This window comes from Cephus cinctus, unplaced genomic scaffold (genome assembly GCF_000341935.2).
Source record: "Cephus cinctus unplaced genomic scaffold, Ccin1 Ccin1_scaffold0126, whole genome shotgun sequence".
Classification (NCBI taxonomy): Eukaryota; Metazoa; Arthropoda; class Insecta; order Hymenoptera; family Cephidae; genus Cephus; species Cephus cinctus.
Genome location: NW_014332860.1, coordinates 302,782 through 313,030, shown reverse-complemented (window position 1 = coordinate 313,030; position 10,249 = coordinate 302,782). Strand labels below are relative to the sequence as shown.

The window sequence follows — 10,249 nt, the reverse complement described above, 5'->3', positions numbered from 1 at the left end:
TGGGGGGGGGGGGGGGGTAAGTGTCAAAATATTACGAATGACATTAAAACATTTACAATACGATTGATAAGGTAACTGAGAGAGGAGATTCGCGATGCCAATTCAATGTTTATAATAATGTTATAATAATTCGTGTCTTGCAAATCGCAAGTCGATGCTCGGAACGAGAGAAAGTCGATAAGTGTCCTAAGACCTACACGTCAGTACTCAATGTACTTGAACTTTATGTCTGTGACATTATTTAGAAATTACGGCTCACTTTTTTCTAAGAATTTTTGCATAATTAAAGACATTAAGGTCATCTGTTACTGATAAATGTAAAAGAACCAACACGCTAAATTAAATTTGCAATCCTCCCGACATTTATTCTTACTACGTTAGTTCTTGACCGAATCGTGTGTATTCCTCGTTTCTAAACGTGCTGATTTTGTAATCGCTCTTATAATCAATATAAAAGGATTACACTGTTATTCTGATTTTTTCGCTACCTCTAGTTTGGCCATCGTGCAAAGTAGCTATACAGATTAAAAATACATTCAAGTTAAACCAGACGTCATTACCGCTCCGACCGACCGAATACCGACAAGTCGGAATGTAGAAAAGATTAATTTTTACGTAGATATTAGTAAGACGTGTGATACGCAGGTGAGCCTAGGTAAGCGTGAAAATTGCTTAAAGTTTAACGATTCGTTGGAATACAAACTTATAATTTGCATGATACTGCTGACCCGTATAGAGAAGCTATATAGAACACTACTACACGCACTTGACCGCTAGAAAAACGAGGTATTGGCGTGTGTTGGAACACGTAAAACGCAAGATTGATTTTCCATTGGTATAAATAATAAAAGTAACACTTTCGCGGCCGCAGAGCAAGAGAGATGGATATGATGGCTATATAGATAGAAACTTGTTCATTACAGGAGTTGATGGGATACGATACGTTCCTCGGTTGAATAATGAATGATTAAGAAGTGATAATTTATGCGCTACCGAATGTATGTCATATGAAATTGGAGCTGGTAATTCACTTGTTATAACGTTTACAGGAAAGAAGAAGGTTAAGGAAAGTTCAGCAAACGCGCCATAAAGTGCCTTTGATGTCTATTAGATAAGGATTAGAGAAGAAGAAATGGCTGCCCTTATAGGAGACGTGCAACTTTTGCAAACTCTCGCCATCCACACGAGCGACGTAAATAGCGTTGACTTTGCTGGTGATTGCATTCTTGTCACTGGTTCCGGGTGAGAAATTTTTACTTACTTTGGTCAAGATGTCACACGTCGCGCGAACCTACAAGTATTTAAGGATTTTACTTTTCATACTTTACTAGAGACAAGCGTGTCAGAGTGTGGGAATGGCAACGAGGCCTTGGATACGTGGAGGTCAGCTATTCACCATTATTAGGACATAAGTACGGTGTGACTTGTGTCAAAGTCAGCCCTCAGTTCACCATGTTGGCGTCGGCAAGTATAGACGGTACCACCCAACTTTGGAATCTACGTGTACGCTACTTCTACTTCAATCATTTATTTACTTCGTGTACTTGATTTGACTTTATATAACCATGAATGTTTTTTACACCAGTCTGGAACCAAGATTCACACAATGGTCCAAGTCGGCGGTGAGGCTGTCAGGGTATGCAGATTCTCCCCGGATTCTACATTGCTCGTAACGGCCGGAGACAACGGTCAGGTTTGTCTTTGGGATTTGATCCGTCGTAATTTAATTAGGTACGTGCCGTAATATTTTTTTAAGGGTATTTCTTAAATTTATACGATAAATCCAACGACCATGGGCACCATAGATGATGTATATGACTACGTCAAATCATTCTATTACGTAAAATGTCATTAGGATCGTACACGAACCAAAAATACACGAACGGATCGTCGAACCAGATTTGGGTCATTAACGTTACTCACATTGATAACGGTATAGCGACAGAAAGTTTTTTATTTTCTTTATTATTCTATAGCACCTTCGTGATGTCATCGACAAAATATTCTGATAAATTTTATACGTGAGATTGTCTCTGCGATTATTTCAGGTGTTTTCTTCGACACGAGGGTGCCGTGCAGAGTCTCTGTTTCTCACCTGACTCCTCCTGGTTGGTCACTTCTTGTACTTTTGGAGTTCTCAAACTATTTTCAACTAGCGAATTAATTGATTCCTGCAATTCTGCCAATCACTCTATAAATGTTCTGGCGACGGTCGATGATGCTCATGATCTTGGTGTAGTCAGTTGCGACTTTTCGGCGTTGCAAGAAGTGACCGGTATGATTTTCCTTGACACTTTGCAATGCGTCATTCAGTACCGCTGTATTCGTTTCAATCATAGACATAATTTTTCAGGCAACGAGCCTTTTACAAAACTCTATCAACTGGTAACCTGCGGCAACGACCACAATGTGAAGCTCTGGGAAGTCCGGGTGGTCCAGGAGAAATGTGACCTTCAACCAGCTGCTGCCTCGATCGAACTTTGTAGAGTGATGGAGAAGCACAGCAGTGCCTTAACGTGCGTTCGATTCAATTCTAATGGATTATATACTGCCAGTTGCAGCCTTGACAAGACTACCGTCATCTGGGAAACAGTAAATGTTTAAGAATCTGCCGGAAAAAGAAAATTGAATAACGTTAAATACTTAATTGACGGTTTTTTAGGGAACCGGTAGAATAGCGGCTGTACTGACTGGACACAATCGATACATTGCTTGCTGCGCTTTTTCTAGGGATGGAAACTTGCTGGCCACTGGTATTGCCGACAGTTTATTAACGAGCCAAAAATTAATTTTTAGACCTTCTCTGAAATTCTGTTGTTCCTAGGATCAAACGACAAATCTGTGATCGTCTGGGATCTCATGGGAAATCTGAATTTAGATTCAGAATTGGTACGGCATTGTTGTCCAAAATTACATTACACCGGCGATCGCGGAGAGGTAGTACCAGACGTAACCTGGATTCTACAGAGCATATTTTATAAGAAATATTATTCTACATTTCAGAAGACTCTACAAGAGGATAAAGTTGTAAAGCAAGCCGAGAGTACCGAGAACGAGGTTAAACTAGTTCAGAGATTGGACGATCATAGCGGAGCCGTAAACACTGTTGCATTCTATGGGAATACCCTGATAGCGTCTGGATCTGGGTCAGTTGATGAAAAATGAACACGCTCATGTGAAATCACGAATGTAAACTTTCTTCAATTATTTGTTATTGATATACAGAGACAAACTGGTAAGAATTTGGAGCGCCGTCGATTCTCGGGATACCGAAATGGATGATAAGAAATTCGAGGAGAAACACTTCAGCCCCTTAGAGTCCCACAAATACAGCGTGAATCACGTAGAGTTCAGTCCTTGTGGCAGCATGCTGGCGTCATGCTCCTTGGATGGCACTACCATTATTTGGGATGCTCAGGTTGAGTACACGGACGTCTAGAATAGTGGAATTATTTGGATCTAATTCTGAGCGCATTTTAGAAGGGGGGCCAAGCCAGGGGATCTTTCGTTAATTCTGGATGTGGAATTCGTGTGTGCCGTTGGTCCCCTGACGGCAGGACGATAGCCACGGCAGGGGACGATGAGAAGACGACATTGTGGGATGTCGAAACAATGGAAGAATTACAGTACGCATTAAAAAAAAAGCCAATAGAAGCAGTGTGCTCCTCCATGAAATCCGTGCTCTTACGCTTAAAATCTTAAACCATAAAGATCATTACCGTGTAACGTCAGTCCAATTTGTAGAGTCTTCGAAGGTCATGCAGACGCAATAACGACGATTGCATTTACGCCAGACTCCAGATATCTTGTGACAGCCTGTAGCGAAGGCACCTGGAGGTTGTTTGACGTTACTAACAAAGAGAATAGCTCCAGTTGCATCGTGTGCGAAGAGGGACACGATTTGGGAGTACAGGGATGCGACTTCAGTCCTACCATTGGTATAACGAATTATATTGATTGCAATAATGTACGAAGACTGTCGATTTTAAGATATTTTATTCGTATGTAGGTGCTCGTGAATCGAACTCCAGCAGTGGGAGCGGATCTTATTTACTAGCGACTTGCGGTAACGATTCTCTCGTTAAATTGTGGCAAATAAGCGTCACTCTCGCTGGTCCAAAGAGTGAGAATAATATTGGCACTAGCGATCCAGACACATCGTACAGAGAAAAACGATCTTTGGCTGGTCATGGTGGAAATGTTATGAACGTTTGTTTCTCTCCTGTACACGGCGAGATACTGGGCAGCGTTGCGACGGACCGAACAGCGCGTCTCTGGAGTGTCGTAAGTTACATAATGAAATGACACCGGATCAAATGTCCGCGCTTAACAATTTAATGCGAATGCCAATATAAGTAAAATCGATTCCTTCAGTATTCCAGCGTGTGTCTTCATGTGCTGGAAAGTCATGATAGTCTCGTAACAGCTTGTGCATTCTCGGAAGATACGACACTCTTTCTAACAGGTCCACTATACAAGCAACTGCAATGATTGCGGGCAATAAATGATTACATAATTAAACCGCTCTAACGATTTTCAGGTGCATTGGATAAGACTGTGTTAATTTGGAAGCTACCGCAACAATTAATATCTCAGACTATTTTAGTAGATAGACTAAGACACAATCGAAGACGGGTAAATATTGTCAAACATAAGTCTATCGCATGATCATTTCTCTATCTGTATGGTTTTGCACAACAGGTTATCGATTGGAAATTGAATGAGATCGTGAAATGGCTTAAGGAAATTGAATTATCAAAATTAACGGAAAATGCTGACATTTCTTCATTGACTGGACGGCACTTGCTATCTGCCCCAGAAGAGGATTTGATATCAACTCTCGATATAGAGAATGACGAAGAAGTGAGTTGGTTGTTCGATTGACTAAAGCTTTATCATCATTTATTTAATTTGATCTTGTAGGCTATTGAGAGTTTCAAAAAACAATTGTATTGGTTAAGACGCGAGGATAGTAGCATATGGGAAATAACAGATGATACTGAAGTACCACATGAATTTTTATGTCCGATAACGCACGAGATAATGAAAGAACCAGTACAATGCTCAGGTAATCGTTTTACTGGCGGCAATAAAACTTAATAGTACATACAATTAATTGTGGAATTCTTTTAGACGGATTTACTTACGAACAGGCAGCGATAAACGAATGGTTCCTGAGTGGGAAGTATACGAGTCCCATGACAAACGCGCCTCTACTCGACACGAGTTTCACTCCGAATATTGCCCTGAGAAACGCCATATGTACCCTTCTTCATGGGGAACATCCGCAGGCTTAGAAATTCGAGAAAAATACTAAAATTGATATCTCACGCACTTACGTGGAATTTCCAAACGTGAACTTGTAACGTCACGTTGATAAGGCGCACCCGATTAGATGTTATGAGAGTGATACTGTGATGGCACTGATGCACTGAACTCTAGATTATTTAAGAGAACGGGATGGAAGATGATGAAGTAAGAGATGCTAAGAGTGGACCAATTAGATGTGTAAAAGGTGGCTATGGCATTGGTATATTTTTAACAAAGCCGACATAGGCTTCTCTGTTAGATTCATGCACATCCTTGCAACTTTAGAATCTACGTAAAGAAAGCTACCCAGATACCTGATGCAAGAGGTGACCAGTACAATGTATATTCAATCGTAGGAACGAATAATATGATTCTGTTTTCTAATATTTACCATTGACTGAACATTACTATTGTGAATATTTCTACTCCGAGTATTTGTGCCTATAACGGTCTCGGCCATCTTTGTCAAGCAATATAGGTCGGGACGTCTAACGGATTCAATTGTACTAGTCGATTGTACTTATCGATTCCGATGACGTTTACTGAAGTTATGAAACTTTAAGTAAATCAACAAAGAGATGGTTGATCTACATTGTAAAGTAATAATCTAGGTTTCAACTTATATTAACAAACTTTTTTTCTCTCATACAGAATACTATCGAATTGATCTATGCTACTTTTATATGCCGGTAATTATTATATCGTGCAATATTAGTTTAAAGCTCACAAAACCTTAAATATTTAGATTTGAAGAAATTTTCGGTTTTTTGAATAGTGAATTAGGATTTGCAAACGAGTTTTGTACGCACACTACACATTACACGCCTGTATGTAGGAAAACACTCGAAATTGATAAGGTTTCGAAAATATCTTTTTTTATGTGTGCCCGCGGAAGCAACGAGAAATTTAAGTCTGTACTTCTGTGGTAAATCGATAGGGTGTTTATATTACTTCGACGTTATAACCGTATTTTGATGTAAAGCTTTCGTTGAGAGTAAAATAAACTTTAATATCGTTGTGAGATGTAATAGCAAGGCTTATCATTTCTACGCTTATCTTTTCTAGTTCTCTGTTTATATCGAGCATCAGTTATGATTTTCAGCCGAATAGATAAAAGTAATATTATTCAAATTTTTCCTTCACTAGCTTATTATATGTACTTAATTATTAGTATCGCAGAATACAAAAGCGCTTTCCGCGAATTCTCTTCGTTTCAAGATATCATGTAAAACTTTCCCGTGCATTGACATTTTGTTTAGGAGTTAACACCATCTTTTGGGGCATTCGTAACATTTGTATTTTTCAGTCGGTAATTCGTTCTACGAGTGTCCGGGACTCCAGGCTGTCTCGGATAGATGTCTCAGTCTACTATGTATCTGCAGTCAGTGGACAGTGTCCATCTTTTAACGTAGGAAATTTTTTTGACAATCTGCAAAACCCTTCATCTTAGAGAGGTTATTGAAATGAAAGGAGACTGCCTTACCAAAAATTTTCATAGATCCCAAACGTATAAGTAAATTTCAATTTATCGTCCGACATTGGGTAAATTATAAAATGCAGGCCTACGTCTTTACGAATGGTGTCTTTAAGAAAAGTATATTGAAAGATGATTTTGGATCGTGCAATGTTTCTGTTGGTGATTTTAACGTTCGGGATGATTGGTTTGTTTTGGATGGTGGCATGCAACTCTTACGTTTACGAGTGAAGTGTAGTCATAAACTTTCACAATTATCCGGGACGGAAAATCGGCGCCGATAAAATCAAAATTATTTGCATCGAACAGATTTTCATGACGGAAGTACCATTTATATCCAAGGCCCCGTTCGCTGTTTTATTATTTTACCCATTATTCGGACGATAAATTGCGGAATTTTCCGGTGGTCGATCAAGACTGCCTTTAATATTTTTTTCGCCCTGGCGTATTTCGGGCGTCGTTCTAATGAAGAGCGGCCGTAAAGTTTCGTGGAGAATATAATTATAATTATTGGTTCGCGGGCGGGGATCGTTTCGCACGGCTCGACAAATTTTATTTGACTGACAATGAATAAATTATCTTCTCCCCTGGGCGTTCTCTGATCATTTTGATATCAAATCTAAATCGTGAAACCATAATTTATTTTTCATGAGAACACGAAGAAAGCTCAAAATATGCGTACGTATTCAATTTCTATGGTTTTCTTCGTTACATTAGAAACGATGCTGCGGTGTCCGAATGTCTGCTAATTGCTTTAGGGCGGATTGGCACCGATTTGTCGAAATTCTCAAGGACACCGGAGGAAATTGTAGGTTTGTTGAGTATTTTGTGCCCTATGTGTTTGGAAATCAACTGAGCGAGTATTTTTAATTGCTTGTAGCCGAGAGAAAAAGCATAGAACTGTAGAGGCTCGCACTGGCCGACTTGAAGCAGTCGACAGCCTATGTAAGTACATTCGACCGCGAACTGGAAGAAGTCGGTTTCTCGGGTGGCGAAAGGTGCTTGGAGGTAGCTGGTAAAAAGAGAGAAAAATAAGGAGAGGAAACAGCTGACAGAGGAACCCGAGGTCAAATGGCGGAAAGCAGGTAGGTGGACGTGTGTAGAACGCGAGAGGAAGGGCTTCTCTGTACGTAATTTTACGATATGTTGCAATATTTAAAACGATGTCGCGGCTGAATTCACGTTCTTTCCTAACTGCAACCATTCGTCCAGGAGCAATCGCATGCTCGCATAAAGCGAAACAACAACCCAGCGGGACTATTTTCGAAATTAAAAATGAAATATGCATCGGGAGTGTCGGATATTCGGTCCTCGTACCGGTGAAACGTGGTACGCGTGCGATACGTTTTACCATCATTTTAGTTTCTCATTGAGAATCGGCAGCTTGCCTGTAAACCCCTGTCCCCTAGAAGGATTGAACAATCCTTCGTCAAACGTCGGATTGACGGTGACCTGTAACTGGGATCTTACTCCCAGTCGTTTCAAAAAGGTTTTTAATGTTCCTGCAGGTCTTAAAAGGCTACGCGCGGGGACCCAAGTCCAAAGGCTCGAATATGCATTTATTATATGTATATAGAATAGTCAGGAGTTAAAATATTGTAGATCCAGACACGTAGCCACGTAGCCACGTAGTCACGTAGTCGCGTACGTACGAGCTTCTTTAGTTCAATTTTATTGTCGCAAGTCCAAGTCGAAGTCGAAGCAGTAGTACCCAAGGCGCGTGTACGTATGTCTGTGTATCAGAGTTTCCTTCGGGCCTGTTGGCCCGCGTCCTCCTTCCCCATACCCCCGCCCCCCCACTCCCGCAAGAACTTCTAGATCTTTTCGTTCGCCATCTCGGAACGGGTGCGGGAGTTTATTTCGCGAATCCACCCTTGCCTGCCAGCCACCCCTTGCAGTTTCAGCGACAAATCGCGTCCTGAATATAAATTATGATTCTTCCTGTTGCGAGCGTCGAAGATTCACGCCGATGATCTCTATTACCCAAAGAATACCAAAAATATACTCTATGGGTTTATGTATAGTTATAGGAATTTCCTATTGATCGAGGCGCCACCTGCTCATCTAAATCTAATTCGGAAAGAACAGAAAATCCAAAAGTCCATAGTCGACGTAGTCAACGGTAGTGTAGTCTAGATAACTAGATAACTAGATAGCTAGATAACGGCAGCAGCATTCGGCCTGGTCCAGGTGGCTGGGGACGTGTAGGAGGAAACACATCCAGAGGTTCTCCCGGGGGACTCACTAAATGTATCTCCTCCGCCTGACCAGCTGCTCACTGTATGAAAACTATGTTTAATTCATTATGCGCGCTTGGTCCAGCCTCAGCCCCGGAGGAAGATCTGCGCCGTGGGAAAAGTGGCAGCTCTTATTCACAGTTTTGCCGATTGAATATTTTTTATAGACTGTAAATAACGCATCCCTGATGGGTAAACGTATCGAGTGATAATTATAACTCTGGAGTTTCGGCAGGTCTATCGATTGATGGGTTTAGTCGATGCGACAGTTGCGACTGTTTAATTAAACTTTTGTCAAAAGTTCTCTGCGCCGGCGTTCAATAGCATTATTTGCGAGCTGGATCGAATTTCCCTGCGCAAAGTCTCAGGCAGGATAGTAGAGAGCGTTCGTCATACGGCGCAAACCTTAGCGAACTATGTAGAAAAATACATATAAAAAGACGGGCGTTTTTGCAAAATGTCTCAAACCTCCCCAAGAAGTTTGCCAACCCGCGTCTTATGCGTCTTATCCCGTCCGTATGCGCGCACCCTGTCACGCCCGTAGCCCTTGCACTCAGGGAAGCTCGCAGTCGGCCGACACGCCGCCTGCACGTGTAGTTGCATATCCGACGCCTTTAATAAAATACATTGCGGAAAGGCTGCGCCAGAACCTGGAAGAGTCGGGTGGCCTGCATCTTTATGCCGGATTCTACCTCGCTGCCATTTGTTTGCTAGAGCTGCGCTTTATAGTCTGGAACTCGCAATCTGGTACTACGCAAGGACGAATAGTATAAGCGGAGCCGGAAGTCTCCGGCAGGAAGGGACGAACCCTTCGAGGCGGCTGTGGGGAATGAATTTCCTTAAGGGAAATCCCTTGGTCGGTTGTCGGGGTCAAGGGATCTGCCGAAGGGTCAACGCTCGTCTGTCTGGGTCAGAGGGGTCAGGGGGGTCAGAGGTTCAGGGCTTGTATAACAGCTGGAGTGTTTAGCTTGGAGATTGACAAAGGACGTGCACCTGCTCGTTTGACGTTGACCTCGAGAGGGAGGGCACCGGAAACTCTTCACTCTTGGCTTCAATAACGTGATCATAGACGATCGATTTCCAATCCAATTATCAGAGAATGCAACGTGTAAACCGTAGCTGAAAGTGTAATATACTTTGATGAGTGTCGACGCGAGGTGTGTTGGAGTCCGCTGCGATAGTGGTTCAAGGGGTTTGGATATGAAGGACGATGCTAGAATGAGCGCGG

General features: G+C 41.8%; 1 protein-coding gene and 1 long non-coding RNA gene across 7 annotated transcripts in view; both read left to right on the top strand.

The window, feature by feature from the left end:
• Window positions 1-6,338, top strand: part of LOC107275211 (WD repeat, SAM and U-box domain-containing protein 1) — a 7,218-nt gene extending 880 nt beyond the window's left edge. For 3 of the 6 annotated variants that reach the window (XM_015755099.1, XM_015755098.2, XM_015755097.2), the window contains exons 2-18: window positions 1,050-1,242; window positions 1,332-1,503; window positions 1,586-1,731; window positions 2,049-2,275; window positions 2,354-2,592; window positions 2,663-2,753; window positions 2,825-2,937; window positions 3,004-3,146; window positions 3,226-3,418; window positions 3,481-3,626; window positions 3,733-3,938; window positions 4,010-4,284; window positions 4,375-4,465; window positions 4,541-4,635; window positions 4,702-4,863; window positions 4,924-5,068; window positions 5,134-6,338. In XM_015755099.1, coding sequence (XP_015610585.1) covers window positions 1,133-1,242; window positions 1,332-1,503; window positions 1,586-1,731; window positions 2,049-2,275; window positions 2,354-2,592; window positions 2,663-2,753; window positions 2,825-2,937; window positions 3,004-3,146; window positions 3,226-3,418; window positions 3,481-3,626; window positions 3,733-3,938; window positions 4,010-4,284; window positions 4,375-4,465; window positions 4,541-4,635; window positions 4,702-4,863; window positions 4,924-5,068; window positions 5,134-5,297 — 2,718 coding nt within the window. In that variant the 5' untranslated portion in view covers window positions 1,050-1,132 and the 3' untranslated portion in view covers window positions 5,298-6,338. The remainder of the gene's footprint in view (window positions 1-1,049; window positions 1,243-1,331; window positions 1,504-1,585; window positions 1,732-2,048; window positions 2,276-2,353; window positions 2,593-2,662; window positions 2,754-2,824; window positions 2,938-3,003; window positions 3,147-3,225; window positions 3,419-3,480; window positions 3,627-3,732; window positions 3,939-4,009; window positions 4,285-4,374; window positions 4,466-4,540; window positions 4,636-4,701; window positions 4,864-4,923; window positions 5,069-5,133) is intronic. The other 3 variants (XM_015755102.2, XM_015755100.2, XM_015755101.2) reach the window with 3 other exon arrangements.
• A 1,184-nt stretch (window positions 6,339-7,522) lies between these two features.
• LOC112493680 overlaps window positions 7,523-10,249 on the top strand; it is a 4,050-nt gene continuing 1,323 nt past the window's right edge. The window contains exon 1 of the long non-coding RNA XR_003058250.1: window positions 7,523-7,869. This is a non-coding gene — a long non-coding RNA (uncharacterized LOC112493680). The remainder of the gene's footprint in view (window positions 7,870-10,249) is intronic.